This window comes from Scyliorhinus torazame, chromosome 16 (genome assembly GCF_047496885.1).
Source record: "Scyliorhinus torazame isolate Kashiwa2021f chromosome 16, sScyTor2.1, whole genome shotgun sequence".
Lineage (NCBI taxonomy): Eukaryota > Metazoa > Chordata > Chondrichthyes > Carcharhiniformes > Scyliorhinidae > Scyliorhinus > Scyliorhinus torazame.
Window position 1 is genome coordinate 153,704,291 of NC_092722.1, and position 19,605 is coordinate 153,723,895.

Consider the following 19,605-nt stretch of genomic DNA (forward strand, 5'->3'; position numbering starts at 1 on the left):
TTTTGTTTGTGGAAGCTGTTTGTAATGCCTTGTGCATTGATTTGGGACCAGCGGTAGCGGTAGAGCTGAGTGAGATAAGGTTTTCATTTGCACTGTTCGGGGATGGAGGTGCGCTTGTTTAGATCTTGGTGTTTTTCTGTCGGGCAATTGTGTGGGGATTGTTTTATGTTGGAGTATGTTTGTATGAGCGGGGGGAGGGTGGGGAGGGAACAATAGGTGGGAGACTATCCGACGCCAGGGATGGCAGCCACCAAGCTAGCTGGGCGGGCTAGCTCTCGGAAGCGCAGTGAGGGGTGTGCATATGTTTGGTTTATTAAAAGGATTGGGTTGCAGTGTTGTTACTAGGGGGGAGGGGGGTAAATGGTCTGCTGACGTGGAAGGGACTTGGGCTAAGGGACAGAGAGGAGGTTGGGGGCAGAGGCTGTCTGGGGGCGGGCCGGTGGAGGCGCGGAGCATGGGCTGGAGGCAGGCCCAAAAAGGGGATGGCTGATCAGCGAAGGGGGGGGGGCAATGAGCCCCCCAACTAGGCTGATCACTTGGAATGTTAGAGGGTTAAGTGGGCCGGTCAAGAGGGCACGTGTGTTTCTGCATCTTAGAGGACTGAAGGCGGATGTGGTAATGTTGCAGCAGACGCACCTTAGAGTAACTGACCAGATTAGATTGAGGAAAAGCTGGGTCAGTCAGGTCTCGGGACTAGACTCAAAGACTAGAGGGGTCGCGATCCTGATCAATAAGCGGGTGGTGTTTGAAGCGGGTAGAATAGTCTCGGATGTGGAAGGTCGGCACATTATGGTCAGTGGGAAACTGGAGGGGGTGTAGGTGGTATTAGTAAATGTGTATGCGCCAAATTGGGATGATGTGGAGTTTATAAAGAGGATGCTGGGGAAGATACCGGATCTGGAATCGCACAGGTTGGTCATGGGAGGGGACTTCACCAGTTATTGACCCTGGCCTGGACCAGTCAAGGTCGAAAACGGGCAGGGTGCCAGCAATGGCAAAGGAACTAAAAGGGTTCATTGAGCAGATGGGTGGTGGGGGTGGATCCATGGAGATTTGGGCAGCCGACGGTGAAAGAGTTCTTCTACTCACACGTGCATAAAGTGTACTCCCGGATTAATTTCTTTATTTTGAGCAGGGCCTTACTGGCAGGGGCGGTGGACACGGGGTACTCGGCGATCACAATCTCAGACCATGCTCCGCACTGGGTTGACCTGCAGGTTAGTAAAGACAGTAACCAGCGCCCGCAACGGAAGTTAGATGTGGGACTTCTGGCTGACGAAGGGGTGTGCGAGCGGCTGAGGAAATGTATTCAGAGCTACCTGCAGGTCAACAACACGGGGGAAATTTCAGCAGCGGTGGTCTGGGAAGCACTGAAGGCGGTGGTCAGGGGGGAGCTGATCTCGATACGGGCCCATAGGGAGAAGGTGGACAGGGCAGAGACGGACCGTACTGGTAAAGGAGATACTACAGATCGATAGGAGGTATGCGGAGACCCCAGAGGCAGGGCTTTTAAGGGAACAGCGGAGGCTACAGGCGGAGTTCGGCTTGTTAACCACAGGGAGCTGAGAAAGGCGAGGGGGCGATCTATGAGCATGGAGAGAAGGCCAGCAGAATGCTTGCACAGGAGCTTAGAAAGAGGGAGGCAGCCAGGGAGATAGGAAAAGTAAATGATGAAGATGGGAACCTGGTTGGAGATTCAGCAGGGGTGAATAAGGCGTTTAGGGATTTCCACAGTAGGCTGTATAGGTCGGAACCCCCTACGGGGCCGGAGGGGATGAGGCACTTCTTGGAGGGGCTGAATTTCCCAAAGGTGGACGGGGAGCTGGTAGAAGGGCTGGGCCCCCGATCGGGTTGGAAGAGATAGTGGAGGGTCTGAAGGCCATGCAGTCGGGTAAAGCCCTGGGGCCGGACGGATACCCAGTGGAGTTTTATAACAAGTTCTTTGGGATATTGGGGCCGGTGTTATTGAGGATGTTCAATGAGGCAAGAGAAAGAGGGGTGTTGCCCCCGGCGATGTCACAGGCCAAGATTTTGCTGATTCTGAAGCAGAACAAAAACCCGGAGCTGTGTGGGTCCTAAGGCCGATATCTCTGTTGAATGTGGATGCCAAATTGCTGGCCAAGATTTTGTCTTCCAGGATTGAGGATTGGGTTCCAGATGTTATTGGGGAGGACCACACGGGGTTTGTTAAGGGTAGGCAGTTGGTGGTCAATGTAAGAAGGTTGTTAAATGCGATCATGGTGCCCCCGGAAGGTAGGGAGGTGGCGGAAGTGATCGCAATGGATGCAGAAAAGGCTTTTGATCGGGTAGAATGGGATTATCTGTGGGAGGTACTGGGACAGTTCAGATTTGGGTGGGGCTTTATTGACTGGGTCAGGTTGCTGTATCAGGCTCCTGTGGCAAGCGTACAGACGAATAGGACAACATCGGGCTATTTTAGACTACACCGGGTGACGAGACAGGGATGCCTCCTCTCCCCACTGTTGTTCGCCCTAGCTATAGAGCCATTGGCAATTGCTCTGAGAGCCTCAAGGGGCTGGTCTGGGGGGGAGGGCGTGGAGCACAGAGTCTCGCTCTATGCAGACGAACTGCTTGTTCATGTATCGGACCCAATAGAGGGGATGGAAGAAATCATGAGGATTCTAGGGGAATTTGGCCGGTTTTCGGGGGATAAGCTAAATATTGGGAAAAATTAGGTGTTTGCGGTCCAGGTGAGGGGGCAGGAGAGGTGATTGGGGGAGCTGCCGTTTAGATTAGTAGGGAGAAGCTTTAGGTACCTAGGCATTCAAGTGGCGCGGAAATGGGACCGGCTGCATAAATTAAATCTGGCCCGACTAGTAGACCAAATGAAGGACGATTTTCGGAGATGGAACGCGCTTCCGTTGTCACTGGCTGGGAGGGTGCAGACAGTGAAGGTGACGGTCCTCTCGAGATTCCTGTTTGTATTTCAGTGTCTCCCCATCTTTATTCTGCGGTCCGTTTTTAAACGGGTCAACATGGGAGGAAGCCTTGAGGAGGGTGAATGGGTCCTCATTGTGTGCCAGGCTGAGTCTCATTCCATTTAAGGCAGTCCATAGGGCGCATATGACGGTGGCTAGAATGAGTAGGTTCTTTGAGGAGGTGGAGGATGAGTGTGGGCAGCGTGTGTGTGGGGGGGGCCCACGAATAATGTTCACATGTTTTTGGGCCTGTCCGAAGTTGCAGGGATTTTGGCGGGGTTTCGCTGACATGATGTCAGTGGTACTGAGGGTGAAGGTGGTCCCGAGTCCAGAATTGGCAGTGTTTGGAGGGTCGGAAGACCCAGGAGTCCAGGAGGTGATAGAGGCCAACGTCCTGGCTTTTGCCTCTCTGGTAGACTGATCTTGTCGGGGTGGAGGAACTCAGAGCATCTGAAACCAAGGGTATGGGTGAGCGACCTCGCAGATTTCCTTAGATTGGAGAAAATTAAATTAGCTTTGAGTAGGGCGATGGAAGGGTTCGCTCGGAGATGGATAGCATTCATTGACTTCTTCCAGGGCAGTTAAGTCAGCAGGTGGGGGGGGTTAGAGTTTACCAGGAAAAGTGGAGGGGGGGGCGTACGGTAAGGAGGGCGGGGTGCGGTTGTTGGCTATTTATTGAGTTATGTTGTGCTCTCCTGTTATCTGTTGGTTATCTTTTTCATGGTTTTGTTTGATGTTTATTTATAAATGCCTTAATAAACGTTAAAAAAAAAGTTCACACTGCATTAAATTTTCAACTTATTGATTTATTTTCTATGTTTAAGCTAAATATATTAAATTAAACAGCCATACATCCAAACTCTCCTTAATGCCACTCAATCTAACCCGGGGACATGGGTTTTCTGTACTGAATTTGTCTGGCAAGATGGCTTTTGAGATTTGTGAGCGACCTCATGTTCTCTGGTTACTAGATTTTAACAAAAGTTGTGGTTCTTTTCCCCATCATCTATTAACCTTTACAGTCAAAATACAGTTACTCTAACCAGCTGGGCTCAAGTCAAACTCAGTTGCAAAGAATTACAGTATAATAGAAATCTTCAAAATAACATTTATATTTTCGCATAACTTCCATCGTTTGACTTGGCAAACTATAAGTAATGTTCAGTTCTTGAGAAAAACTTAGTGAAATGGGAAACTTTAATGTTGAATTTAAATTATGTTTATTCAGAGTATCGCAGTGTGATTTACAGGCAACCTAGGTTTATCAGAGTCTACATAACTATACGTAAGTACATCATTTCGGCAGTAATCCAACATTTACTGCTTTGCAACAATGACCAAATCCTAAAGAGCAATGCTAATTCTTAGGAGGCATGTAACCTCAAGGGTTGCTCCCCATCTCAGCAATCAAAGAGCAAATTAATTTGTAAATTGTTTATGACTTCCCATTCTTTGTTCAGCCAGTGTTCAGGTTACTAGTGTAGATGTTCGAGAAGGATTTTGACTGCTTGCGCCAAGTTGTGCACATACCCATCTGCCTTCACTGTTGGGTGTTGTTCATCACAGGGTCTGTAAATAAAGTCACAGAAAAATAATTCATTTACTGGATAGATTGTCCCTTCAAGATTGACTCATTAATCTAAAATGGTTAATTATATATTGAGCGTGATTTAACAACCTTGTTGCGCCCGACTTGGTGTCGGGTCAAGGGTGTTGAAACTCACGGTTGCGACGCTCGAAAAGTCTCAAGCGATTCAACCGCACCTTGCGAGACATTGCAACCTGGATCTTGCCCTCACTGGGTGAGATCCAGATATGCATATTTAAAATAAGCCATTTGGCTATTTAAATATGCATTTGTCAGATTCTACCGGCGCCTGGGACCTAACGGCCTTGTCAGGGAGATCTCGCCAGGGCGCCATTTAGCACTACTCCACACAAATGTGGACCAGGCATAATGTCACCTGAGGGGTCACGGACCTGGGGTGGCACACCCGCTGGCACCTGAACACCTTGACACTGCCACCCTGGCACTGCCAAGGGTCGGGGCCTGAGGGGGCTGTGCCCCACAAAAGGGGTGATGTGTGTGTGTGTGCCACCGCCAGAGAAAACGCTGGAAGATCCCACCCTGGACTATATTGTAAAATCTTTCTCCCAGACTAGACCAGTGTTGTTTTCAGCCAACAGCAGAAGCCATGCAGGAGCTGCTCTAAGATGACTCTTCTGATTGTTCCTCTTCCTTCCTCTCTTTCCTGCACAGAACAGGAAAGCACCTGCTCCCCAACCAACCATTCTCTTCAGCAACTGAAAGAGATTAGGAGCTAAGCAACACGATGAAATCACAAGCACAAGATTAGAGTGCTGCTAAGTGCGCACAGCTAATAAGCACCATCTGCAACATGGAAAAATACAAAAGATGCTGTGATAGCGATGTATTCTTGACATATGCAAAAGTGTGGTGCGACTTGCCTGAGCAAACTGTTAGATGTGGCGACATATAAAGGTGAGACAGAGGGCAGGGGAAATGAAAGAACACAAACAAAATGAGCTTTCAAACTGAGTATCAAGGCAGGTGTTTGCTGACAGAAGCAACTGTTGCAGCGAAAAGGCAAATGGTATTTCTTAAAAGTGCACATTTACCATCGCTTTGCAGCCTTCCTTTTAGAGAATTTTTGCGAGATGCTAAAACGTACCAAGTTTCATTCTCCAGTTTTTGAAACCAAAGACGAGCAAAGCACAATTCCACCAATCCATAGTGAATGGGCAGAAAATTGAGCTTTGATTACGGAGCGGAAATATTCGTGAAGCCAAATTTAAAAAACATGGACATTCTGTTATTGTTTGTGGAACAAATCCTTAGATATAGAATTCTACCAACTCCTTTCACCGAATACCACACCCAAGAACTTACAATACAATTTTTTCTATATCATAATCCAGTGAATCATACAGTAAATACTCATTACTTTGAGCACACTGCTGACTTAGTGCTGGTGCACTGAAATTACACAAACATGCTGAATAAAGAACTGACGGTTTGGGTCAACAACACAAAGAAAAAGCAGCAAGTGACAGTTTCGAGAAAACCAGCCAGATGGTAAAAGAAACCAGAAATTGATACTATCTCAGAGCAAATTAAACTCTCTTCATACTTCCTCAAACAGTTAAATCTCAGTTTAACATGAGGTCTTACAAGCAGCACCATCTGTGCACACCATTGCCAAATATCAGATAAGAGCCTGGAATGGATTACGAGTCAGTAGCATATTGGAAGAGTTGAGATGACATTGCATGCCTTAAGAAGAGACATCACATCACTTTCATACTAAGTAGTTACACAACCAATGCTGTAGGATGCTCATTTTGTATCACCTTTCACTGTACAATTTCTTGGCCGATAGGGCAGGTGTACAACCAGATTGGTGCAAATAGATGTCATGCCGTTTGTGCAACACCTTGTCACACCTGTATGTGCAGCAGCTGTATTGTTAAGGTACACTTACCTTACATTATTTTGTTAAATCTAGCCTTTTGTTTCCTGCTTAACAACCGCCTTTTTATCCATGCTTCTATACTTTATCTTAATCTATTCACCTGAATGTTTACGACAAATCTCCCGAGGCAGACCTTATCAAATACCTTCTGAAATACATTGACAATGAATTCCCTTAATCTACACATTTAGTCAATTCAAAGAATTCAAATTTGTGAAAGATGATTTGGCTTTAACAACACCATGCTGGCTGTTCTTCACTAAGTTTCTCTAAATGTTCATGAATTGGACCACAAATTATGAATTCAAAAATTTCTCCACAAATAACATTGGACTAACTGACCTATAATCATCTGATCCATCCTTCCCTCACTTCTGAAGGGTCATTACATTGATTGCCCTCTATTCCTCTCGCTCAATTTGAAAACTTAAGCAGGATTGAAAAATTGAAGTCGCATTTTTTGCCATCTCTTCTTTGACTTCCTTCAAAAACCCTAATTGTAACATCTACCTCTTAATTTTTTTGATTTGATTTGATTTATTATGGTCACATGTATTAGTATACATGGAAAAGTATTGTTTCTTGCATGCTGTACAAACAATGCACACCGTACACACGGAAGGAAGGAGAAACTGCAGAATATAATGTTACAGTTATAGCAAGGTGTAGAGAAAAGTTCAACATAATACGAGGTAGGTCCATTGAAAAGTCTGATGGCAGTAGAGAAGAAGCTGTTCTTGAGTCGGTTGGTACGTGACCTCAAACTTTGGTATCTTTTTCCTGACGGAAGAAGGTGGAAGAGAGTATGTCCGGGATGCGTGGGGTCCTTAATTATGCTGGCTGCTTTTCCGAAGCAGAGGGAATTATAGACAGAGTCAATGGGTGGGAGGCTGGTTTGCGTGATGGACTGGGCTACATTCACGACCTTTTGTAGTTTCCTGCGGTCTTGGGCAGAGCAGGCTCCACACCAAGCTGTGATACAACCAGAAAGAATGCTTTCTGTGGTGCATCTGTAGAAGTTGATGATGGTCGTAGCTGACATGCTAAATTTCCTTAGTCATCTGAGAAAGTAGAGTCGTTGGTGGGCTTTCTTAACTATAGTGTCGGCATGGAGGGACCAGGATAGGCTGTTGGTGATCTGTACACCTAAAAACTTGAAGTTTTCGACCTTTTCGACTTCGTTCTCATTGATGTAGACAGGGGCATGTTCTCCACTACGCTTCCTGAAGTCGATGACAATATCCTTTGTTTTGTTGACACTGAGGGAGAGATTATTGTCATCACACCAGTTCACCAGATTCTCTATCTCATTCCTGTGCTCTGTCTCGTCATTGTTTGAAATCCGACCCACTACGGTGGTGTCATCAGCAAATTTGAAAATCGATTTGGAGGGGAATTTGGCCACACAGTCATAGGTGTATAAGGAGCATAGTATGGGGCTGAGGACACAGCCTTGTGGGGCACCGGTGCTGAGGATGATCGTGGAGGAGGTGTTGCCTATCTTTACTGATTGTGGCCTGTGGGTCAGAAAGTTCAGGATCCAGTTGCAGAGGGATGAGCCGAGGCGTTTGGAGTTGAGTTTCGTAGGAATGATGGTGTTGAAGGCTGAGCGAGAGTCGATAAATAGAGGTCTGACATGGGTGTCTTTGTTATCTCGGTGTTCCAGGGTAGAGTGCAGGGCCATGGAGATGGCGTCTGCTATGGACCTGTTGCAGCAATAGGCGAACTGTAGTGGGTCAAGGCAATCCGGGAGGCTGGAGTTGATTCGTGCCATGACTAACCTTTCGAAGCACTTCATGATGCTGGATGTCAGAGCCACTGGACGATAGTCATCAAGGCATGCTGCTTGACCTTTGTTTGCTACAGGGATGATGGTCGGCTTCTTGACCTCAGATTGTTGTGAAGAGAGGTTGAAGATGTCTGCGAATAACCCCGCCAGCTGATCAGCGCAAGACCTGAGTGCTCGTCCGGGTACCCCATCTGGGCTAGTGGCTTTCTGTGGGTTGACCTTCAAGAAGGCTGCTCTGACGTCTGTAGTGGCAATCTCAGATACAAGTTCATCCGCGGCTTCTGGGGTGGAGGGCTCGCTCTCGTTGACCTCTTGCTCAAAGCGGGCATAGAATGCATTGAGCTCATCAGGGAGGGGTGTTGGAGCCGACTATTTTACATGCCTTCATCTTGTAGCCCGTTATGTCTTGCAGACGTTGCCATAGACGGCGGGGATCCGTTTGGCTAGCCTGGGACTCGAGCTTGGTCCGGTACTGTCTTTTGGCATCTTTGATGGATTTCTTTAGATCATATCTGGCTTTCTTGTAGAGGTCAGGGTCGTCTGACTTGAACGCCTCAGACCTAGACTTCAGCAAGCAGTGGATATCCCTGTTCATCCATGGTTTCCGGTTGGGAAACACACGGATTTGCTTCTTTGGCACCCAGTCTTCTACCGACTTACTAAATAGTCAGTTATTGTAGTGGCGTACTCGTTCAGGCTGGTCGCAGAGTTTTTAAATACTGACCAGTCCACTGACTCTAAGGAGTCCTGTAGGAGATCGTCCAATTCCTCAGACCAACAATGCACAACTTTTTTTGACGGATTCTCCCGCTTCAGTTTTTGCTTATAAGCCGGGAGCAGGAACACAGTCTTGTGGTCAGATTTGCCAAAGTGTGGGTGGGCGATAGAGCGGTCGGCATGTTTGATATTTGTGTAGCAGTGGTCCAGGATGTTCCCTGCAAATGGGGTGCATCAATATGTGGAATTACCTCACTAAGTAGAGACTAAAATTGAACCTAAATTTTAAGTTTTCATTCAATTTTAGTCTCTACTTAGCGAGGTAATTCCACATATTGAGGCACCCCATTTGCAGAGAATATATTTATTTTGTACATTATTCATTTAACATTTGAATATTACCCACAATCTTGCCCAGTTTATTTGAGTGAGATTCCTTCTCATCCCACCAGATTTCACCTGCTTTTGGCCCCGTATCGAATTTTGTTTTACATGTTGTAGTGGATTGAGGTGCCTGACTCTTTAAGACAGTACAGTAGAGGAGGGTAACCTGAGGAGGGCTCTGGGGACTGAGAGTGGGTGATCACCCCAGAGGGGAGGCATATAGTAAAGATGTAAAGGTTGGAGAAGCAGCTCTGTGCTGATTCAGGACAGCTAGGCCAGTTGCTTCTGCAATGTTATTCCTTGTGATCAATAAACTATGTTCACATGAAGAGCCTCTGCCTCATTGCTGCCAGGCCACCACACATGTGGTTTCACAGTGAACCACACTGTCTTGTGTTCACTATTGACCAGTTGTTCCCTCACCACCCCAAAGTCGACTGCCAAGGCCAGGGAATCGGTCCCTCACCCCGTAAAGAGCTCTGGCTGTTCCGAAACCCCGAAGAACGCCACTAGAGGGCATAGCTCCACCCTCCCCTCCACAACCTTGGACATGGCCTGGATAAAGGCGGTCCAATACCCGACAAGTCGGGGATTGGATCAGAACATGTGGGTGTGGTTGGCTGGGCCTCCCTGGCACCGTTCACATTTGTCTTCCACCTCTGGGAAGAATCCGCTCATGCCTGTTCTGGTCAAATCTGCCCTGGGAACTACCTTTAGCTCTGATATGCTCAGCCCTGTGCATGAGGAAGTGGAGTTCGCCCGGTGTAGTGCTTAAATCCAGAGTCCTCCCCCTATTTCTAAGCCCAACTCCTCCTTCCACTTTTTCCTTACCTCCTCTAGCAGTTGCCCATGCATGTCAGCGCAGTTACCGTCTCTTAGGTCGTCCAATGTTAGAAATCTGTCGAGTAGGGTGTGTCCAGGTGGCTGGGGGAACAATGAGGTCTTATTGCAGAGGAAATTTCTTAGTTGCATGTTCCGGAGCCTGTTCCCTTTCGGGAGCTAGAGCGTGTCCGTTAGTTCCCCCAGGGACGCTGCACTGCTGTCTAAGTATAGGCCCCTGACTGTCAGTACTCCTTCGTCCTGTCTCTGCCTTTTAAAGGAGGTGTCTATTATTTATTGCAGGGGTGAATTTATGGTTTCTGCAGATGGGGTCCATAGTGGATATTGCACCCAGATTGAGTCCCTAAGTTGATCCCACGCCCTCAGCGTGGCTGCACCACCAGGCTTCTTGAGCATTTGGCTGGGGGAAATGGGAGTGGGGCCGTGGCCAGTGCTCAGAGGGACATCCCCTGTGCAGGAGGGGTCCTCCGTTCTCACCCATTCCGTCTCCGGCTCTTTGATCCACCGCTGTACTCTTTCGGCGTTGGCAGAAATAGTGGTAGAATAGGAAGTTTGGAAGGGCCAGGCCCCCCATGTTCTTCCTTCTTTGTAGGATGCTTTTATGGATCCTAGGGTTCTTCCCCTCCACTGCCCCACACAAATCATAGAATTGACAGTGCAGAAGGCATTTGGCCCATTGAGTTTGCACCGGCTCTTGGAAAGAGCACCCTACCTTAGCCCACGCCTCCACCATATCCCCACCTAACCTTTATGGACACTAAGGGCAATTTATCATGGCCAATCCACCTAACCTGCACATCTTTGGACTGTGGGAGGAAACCGGAGCACCCGGAGGAAACCCATGCAGACACGGGGAGAACGTGCAGACTCCGCACAGATAGTGAGCCAAGCCGGGAATCGAACCTGGGACCCTGGAGCTGTGAAGCAACTCTGCTAACCATTGTGATACCATGTTGCCCGGACAACTTCGGGACAAATGTCATGATTCGTTTGTCTACTTTGGTGAAGAAGTCCTTGGGGATGAAGATCGGGAAGGACCTGAACAGGAAGAGGAATCTTGGTAGCATGTTCTTTTTGATGTGAGCATTCGCCGCGCCAGGGAGAGCGGGAGCGAGTCCCACCTCTCCAGGTTTCTATTTACGTCATTAAAGGGGTACTTAGAAATGAAACAAAATGATACAATCTGACTTGAACTTTCGATGAAGGGTTTGAATCACACCTACTGAACAAATACAGCATACTTCACACCTTTCGATGTAAACATTTTGATGAGGAATAGGGGAATAAAAAGTTAAAAGTCCCATTTGGTTAGGGCAGAAAATATGTCCTGGAGACATACAATAAATATAGAGATAGAAGAAATTAGAAAGCACCAAGAAATATAGAAGGAAGGAAAAAGGGAAATGATGAAAAATAAAAGGGAATATTAAAAATGACTGAGACACAATATTAAGAAAACTGTAAGGGATTTTTATAAGTATACATGAAGTATAAGGACAAAGAAAGAGAATGCTTTACAAAGACAAAAAGGGGACCATCTTGCACTTGAGTGAAGGAATGACAGATATGTGAGTGTATGACTGTAAATGTACTCAAGGAGAAGTGGTATCGTATAAATAAAAAGTCGAACTAAGACTGGAAAAGTCATTAAGCCTAGCTAGTACAGATTGCAGAACACTAAAAGAGGCTGCGGACAATGGATGAGCTAACCATACATTCTCCAAAAGTCCTGAGTTACTGGAAAAAGTCACCTATTACAGAACAGAATGACTTGAGCAACTAAATGACCATGAAAATTATTTTGGCAGCGGACAGTAGACTTGTTTAGGAGTACAGAATGCCAGAATCTGTCAAAGGGTTTTGAGGTATCAAAGACAGATGCTTCAATGTTTAAAGCAGAATTCCAGAGATGGATAATGGTCATGAACCAGGCCCCGAACTTTCAAAGTTGCGGATAATCTGAGATACTGGGTCAAATGTCTGGTATCAGGCCCTCTACCTTTTTTAAATAATACATGCTACAGACAGGGGAGAGAGGCAAACTTAGCTTCTTTATCTTCTCCCTGCCTGAGGCAGAGGCGTTTTAAATTGTTTTAAAATAGCCTGTGGCGAGTTTCTCCAAACCTTGTTTATTTGTGGTACAATTTTGGAAGTAACTTGCCACAAACTCTCTTTCTGATAAACTCGGGTTAGTGTATTTCACTAACCCGAGTGGGGGATTGCCGGGTTCGGGCGATGTTTTCAACATCACAGACACACGCAAATGTGGTATGGGGGATAGAAAAGAGGGAATCTTTTTACAACTATGGATGCCAACAATAAAAGAACCTCAGAAATGAATATTCATTCATGTGATTTGCAGAGTCCGGAAAATCAAAGTCCAGAGGGAGTTTCGTTCTTGGCAGAGTTGAGGTCGGACGAGTCCCTGGTTGAAGACAGCAGGTCGGAAGTCTTTAAAGCGAATGAGGATACAGCTCAATGAAGTTTCTGTACCTAGAATGCTTGGCAGTTGATGGTCGGAGGCTTTGAAAATAAAGCAGGGTTTGAGAGGTAGAGAGATAATAGCTGGCTGATGAATCAACCGGGAACCCTGCTGTTCTTCTTTTCAGGATAGAAATAATCAGTAGACTGATCTGAGATTACATAGAACATACAGTGCAGAAGGAGGCCATTCGGCCATTGAGTCTGCACCGACCCACTTAAGCCCTCACTTCCACCCTAACCCCGTAACCCAATAACCCCTCCTAACCTTTTTTTGGTCACTAAGGGCAATTTATCATGGCCAATCCACCTAACCTGCACGTCTTTGGACTGTGGGAGGAAACCGGAACATCCGGAGGAAACCCCCGCCTACACGGGAAGAACATGCAGATTCCGCGCAGACAGTGACCCAGCAGGGAATCGAACCTGGGACCCTGGCGCTGTGAAGCCCTCGTGCTATCCACTTGTACTACCATGCTGCCCTAGCATGCCCCAAGCATGGGAAATTGTCTGCTGGGGGGCAAAAAAAATTTAGTCCATCAAAAGTCATTCTACGTGAAGAGGTGTTAACAGCCACCATGGCATTTGACTTGAGGAAAACAATGGATTTTGACAGAGACACAGAAACTGCTTATGATGTGGTAATTAACTCATTAATGGACCACATCACATGACCCTGCACAGCTAGCCTCTTGGACAGTTTTAGTATTACATTTCCAGAATTTGGCAGCACGGTAGCACAAGTGGATAGCACTGTGGCTTCACAGCGCCAGGGTCACAATTACCCAGGGGTAATTGGGTTACAGTGATAGGGTGGAAGTGAGGGTTTACGTGGGTCGGTGCAGACCTGATGGGCCAAATGGCCTCCTTCTGCACTGTATGTTCTATGACTAGTCTATGACTAAAGTAGGCCAGTGTCCATCCCAGCACCTCCCTGTTCACTCCCAAAATACAGAGGGCGGTGGGTGCTGAAATCTGGCAACCTGATGGGCCCCCATTTTTAATGAATCATCAAGGGTCAATTAGACTTATTATCAAGCCAAATGATATGATAATGTGCAACCCCCAAAGATTGTTTTGTCTGGGCAGAAGCAGGAAGCCTGATTTTGTTTCACTGAAATGCTTAAAGGATGGAAAGGAAAGGTGGTTGCTCTTCAGGAACGGCCTTGCCAATCACAGGGTAGACCCTCTTAGGTCGAACTTCTTTCCTTCCAAATCTCACCCATGCCTAATCTACCCAAATCCTCCTGACCCAAGACCCCTGAGGTCCTTGCCCTATAGATCCATAGGCCTTCATCTTCTCCTTCTCTGGCAGTGGCCACCAATAACTTCCTGGCCCTGTCGGGCCTTACAATGGGGTGTGAGATTCAACAAGGTTGAAGGCAGGCCCATTGTGTATGCATGCTCCTGCCCACCGAACTTATTTCCTCTCATCTTGATCCATCCTCACTCCTCTGATCCATTCCCTCTCCACCTACATCCGGGATTCCTCTGATGCCCTGCGTCATATTGACAGCTTCCTGTTCGCGGGCCCTAACCGCATCCTGTTCACCATGGATGTACAATCTCTTTACACCTCCATCCCACACCAGGATGGCCTGAGAGCTCTTCGCTTCTTTCTCGAAAAGAGGCCTGAACAATTCCCATCCACCCCCACTCTCCTCTGCCTGGCTGAACGTTCTATCTTTCAACAACTTCTCCTTTAACTAATCCCATTTTCTCCAAATCAAAGGTGTAGCAATGGGTTCCCGCACGGGTCCTAGCTACGCTTGTCTTTTTAGTGGTGTGGGAGATTGACCGCACACTTTTTAAGGGGTATGTGGAACATTCTTTGTTCTAGGCCTATCTGGGTCCCCTCCCACAATTCCTTTTCCGGTACATTGATGACTATTTTGCTGCCACTTCATGTTCTTGTCCGGACCTGGAAAAATTCATCAATTTTGCTTCCAGTTTCTACCCCTCCATCACTTTCACCTGGTCCATCTCAGGCGCTTCCCTTCCCTTCCTTGATCTTTCCGTCTCCATTTTCGGCAATAGACTATCTACTAATATCCATTACAAGCCCACTGACTCCCACAGCTATCTTGATTACAGCTCTTCGCACCCTACACCCTACAGGGAGGTGCCTCCGTCCGTTTGTTCCGATGATGCCACTTTCCAAAATGGTGCTTCGAAAATGTGTTCCTTCTTCCTCAACCGTGATTTCCCACCTACAGTTGTTGACATGGCCCTCAACAGTATGCGGTCAATCTCCCACACCACTACCCTCGCCCCCTCTCCTTTCTTCCAGAACAAGGATAGAGTCCCCCTTGTTCTCACGTTTCACCCCACCAGCCTCCGTATGCAAAGCATAATCCTCCATCATTTTTGCCAACACCAGCGTGATGCCACCACCAAACACATCTTCCCTTCACTCCCTCTGTCAGCATTCCGCAGAGACTGTTCCCTCCGAGACAATCTAATCCACTCCTCCACCATACCCAACACCTCTCCCATCACCCATGGCACCTTACCATGCAATCGCAGAAGGTGTAACACCTGCCCCGTTACCTCTTCCATGCTTAACATCCCAGGCCTAAAACACTCATTCAGGTTAAGCAGCGTTTCACTTGCACCTCTTTCAATCTGGCCTATAGCATTCACTGCTCCCAATGTGGTCTCCTCTACATCGGAGAGACCAAACACAGACTGGGTGATTGTTTTGCAGAGCACTTTCGGTCTGTGCACATTCAAGACCCTGACCTTCCCGTTGCTTGCCATTTTAACACAAGACCCTGCTCCCATGCCCACATGTCTGTCCTTAGCCTGCTGCAATGTTTCAGTGAAGCTTAAATCAAACTGGAAGAACAACATTTCATCTTCCGGTTAGGCACACTACAGCCTTCCGGTCTCAACATCGAATTCAACAACTTCAGATGATTAGCTCTACCCCACCTCAACCCATTTGTTTTCATCCCATTTCATTTTAACTGTCTTTTACCATTTCTTTCTTTCTTGTCTTTCTCTATATATATTTAACCCCCCCCCCCATCTTATCCACCTTTCCTTACCCTTCCTTGCCTTTGCTTCCCCTCCCCCACATCTACATCTGTCACAGTTTATCCTCTGATGTTAGTTTCTCTGCTGTTTAGCCTTTCACACCTTTTGTTCTCTCTAGGGACTGCCATTAGCACTCTTTCCCCATGGTTTCTGTGGCTATTCGCACCCCGTTTCCCTGGGTTTCTGTGGCTATGATTCATCTTTCATTCTCACTCCACAGTATAAATATTTCCCACTTTCTCTGTCTTATAGCTTTGACAAAGAGTCATCGCGACTCGAAACATTAGCTCTTTTCTCCCTCTACAGATGCTGCCAGACCAGCTGAGATTTTCCAGCATTTTCTCTTTGGTTTCAGGTTCCAGCATCCGCAGTAATTTGCTTTTATATAGGATGAGAGTAGAACTCTTTTATTCTTATAACCTCTGTTGGAAGCTTCCAGAACAGATGGCCAAACTTGACAGTCATGTAATCTGTACAGCCATCTTTTAGTTCAGAAAACGTCCATTTTAAAATCGCAAAGAATAAAGTTTGATGTACACAGTTTTGATTTATGTTATGTCATTCACGGCCATCCAACCCTAACTGTTGAATGGCAGTGTGACATTTTAATTCTCAGCAAAATATGCCAACATGCTTTGTGTTTGGCTGGATAGAACATTCAAAATTATGTAACCATGGATAAGGAAACCTCAGGTACTCCACCAAACAGCCAGACCTATGAACAGAGCACAGGGAAAACCTACCAATTATCCGAGACATCAAACGTTTGCGGTAATTGCTCTCCTAGCTTGCTGCATCTGTCACATGTGTGGTAGCCAAACCCCTATAATCTGCCTCTAGGTTGGAAATAGGTTGAATATGAAAGGGAGCGGGGGAAGGTAATTTTTGTAAGGGCAATGAAGAGTCCAAACCGAGTAGGTTGAAACAAACAATTTTACAATTACTATTATGTACAGCGCCAGTGATTCCTGACTGAATCTTCTCTCTAGCCGGTGCCTAAACTGGACGGTTTATATGTGGCACAGCGATACATTGTTTAGAGGTCCCCAGCCCCCTCAACGGGGGGAGCTCGAATTCTGCAAGGGCCACGGGGAAGTTAATTGTTTCCACCCTGTAGGCTACTTACGGGTTGTAACAGTAATATCGTCTTGTTGGGCATCATTCATCAGGCGGCCTGCAACCTTTCTTCCTGTTTAGTGGCAGAAATTTTTAAATGAAAGAGTTGAGGGGTCAAGCCCCCTGGGAGGTACGGGGGAGGCCAGGTTCTGATCACCCACTGGGGCCAGGTCCAACAACTGCAAAAGAAAACTTTCACTTCTTTATTTCAAACAATGTGAATCTTGGTGCTGAAAAGACAATGTTCTAACCCTCGCTGTCAGTCACCAATATTTGCTTGATCTGTAAAGACTGCACATCAGTCAGATTACAAGCCTGCTCTCTGAGATCCTGAATGTTAACAGTCCATGCAGAGAAAAGTTTGCGGAGTGCTCACACTCCTTTATCTTTGTCACCAAAAGAAAGGTTCAGTTTGGTGGAAAGATGTGGAATAACCATTGCCGAAACCAGAGTTAAATCTGCTACCATCTGCCCAGGGCGAAGTCACACCTATTGGCTCCCAAATCCTAAGTGCAACGGAACAAAACAGCAATACATCTGAACACAAAGAGCTCATTTGTACAAAGAAATGTCACATATGAGTGAAACAGGAGGACACCACATACAGAGCTGAGATCATAGACACATACACAGCAGTGTGCAGCCTCGGCGGTTCTAGTCGCAAGCCAAAATAAGCATCCCAGTGGCTTTTATTCAGCGAAGGATGTCAACTGCATTTCAATTCACTGCGCTGCAGAATTTCATTCCTTTGAAAATGTAACTGTCAAATCAGCCTTTAACTGGATTCACTTTATGTTCTAGGTGTTTGTGAAGTATATATTTCAACATACAATGATGCCGTTTTCCACCCTTCCTGCCACATTCCATATTGTATAGTTAAGAGAATGGCACAATGCCCAGCTTTGTTCTACAGTGTAAGGTATTTTGTGCCTGTAGTCAATCATGGTGTGACATATCTGTTTAAAGATTAAAAGACAGACCAGTCACAGCATGATGCTGAGCGTCACAAGAAGTCAAATTAAAATGGACTTGCACTTTGAGAACTAAGATATCAGATCAATGTAACAGGACAGAACACCAGTCCTTCAAACCTGCCTTTGGGGCTAATGCGCAACAACTGCGGGGGTGCAGGGCAGGTAAGTAGGGGCCTCTGGAAGGTCAAGGTTAGGGTAATGGCTGGAGGTCCTGGAAGAGGGAGGCCTGTAATGAAGGTGGGGAGGCCTGAAGATGGGGGACCCCCAGGGAACCATTGTGGGGTGTCCTCCATTGGTGGGAGTGAGTCGTGCCCATGTGTGTGTGTGTGTGTGTGTGTGTGGGGGGTGACATTGCCCATAGGTGGGGACTGTGAGGGACCCACAAGTTCACTTAGAGATTGAGGCACCCTCCACAACGGTGGTCCGATCTCAGAGTTCAGCTCCCCAGTGCTGAAAAAAATTAGGTGTGGGCTAAACCAGTGAGAAACTCACCAGATTCCAAAAGAGTGACATGAAAGGTGCGATTCTCCGGAAACATTTCTAAGTGCTGTAGCGAGCAGGAACTGCCGCGAGCTTCCCGCGCTCATCCCAGCGAGGCCGGCAACGCTATTCAACGTTAATTGGTCCACTTAATGAGGCCTCACGGACTTCTCGCAGCAAATGAAGGCTCGCCAGCTGATTCACCGGGACCGTGCTCACCAGCCCCTTGCTAACAACTTCCCGTACCAGCCTCCCCGAACAGGCGCCAGAATGTGGCGACTAGGGGCTTTCACAGTAACTTCATTTGAAGCCTACTTGTGACAATAAACACTTTTCATTTCATTTTTCATTTCAACAAGGTCGAGCAGCACTTAAGCTGCACTTGCTCAGCTAACCCCAGCCTGCTTGCAACAATGGCGCCCAGGAGACCGGCCCCAGATTTCGGGGACGCAGACCTGGGGAGGCTCCTAGACGCTGTGGGGGCCAGGAGGGTCAGCCATAGAGCAACCAATGCTGCCTGGGACGAGATGGCGGCGGCTGTGAGCGCCGCGAGTGTGACCAGGACAACTGGCCTCCAGTGCAGGAAAAAGGCCAATGAGCAGCACGAATGAGTAGACACTACCCCCTCCTCCCCCAAACCCCCCTGCGACCTTTCCACCCCCACAGGAGCCTCCAGCCCCTCCAACTCTCCATGTGACCCTCAACCCTCCCTCCACCCCCTCCCACCCCCCTTCCCATCACTGTAAACCACGTGTGTGACTAACAATGCCCTCTCTGTGTCTCCTCAGGAAAACCTCTCCTACAATCGCCGGAAGAGGGCCCAGATTGGCAGTGTGTGCCGGACATCGGAATCCTCACCACCTTCGAGGAGCGTATCCTGGAGGTGACCGCTGTGGCCCATGACAGTGTGGTCACCAAGGTGAAGGCTGGCGGATGCTGCAGAGGTGAGGAACCACCGGGCTCCACCTGGAGGACCTGTCAAACATGAATTGCTATTGCCTTAGTCACTGACCCATCCCTTTCACTGACCACAAGGACCTCCAGCCGACGGCGCTGACCCATCCCGGTGGGCATCCTCTCCAGCCTCCCAAGAGAACACCTCGGAGGAGAGCTCCGAGGATGCCACCATAATAGTCACGGCACAGTCGGCATCCCCACCCTCCACCAGTGCAGATACACACACCTCGGTGGGAAATATTAGTGGCCAGGCTTCTGGGGCACAATCTAGTGAGCACCACACTGCTGCTGATGTACATCAGGTGGAGACAGGAATCCCCAGGCGAGGCAGCAGTCGGAGCTCTGCTGCATCCCAGGACCAGCTGAATCCCAGACTGATGCTGAGCCTGTGGAAG

The 19,605-nt window shown here is 47.5% G+C and overlaps 1 protein-coding gene across 2 annotated transcripts in view; it reads right to left on the reverse strand.

Annotated features, from left to right (window-relative positions):
* Window positions 1-3,724: 3,724 nt before the first annotated feature.
* lhpp (phospholysine phosphohistidine inorganic pyrophosphate phosphatase) overlaps window positions 3,725-19,605 on the reverse strand; it is a 228,782-nt gene continuing 212,901 nt past the window's right edge. For both annotated transcript variants that reach the window (XM_072479263.1, XM_072479264.1), the window contains one exon: window positions 3,725-4,508. In XM_072479263.1, the coding sequence (XP_072335364.1) occupies window positions 4,415-4,508 (94 nt within the window). In that variant the 3' untranslated portion in view covers window positions 3,725-4,414. The remainder of the gene's footprint in view (window positions 4,509-19,605) is intronic.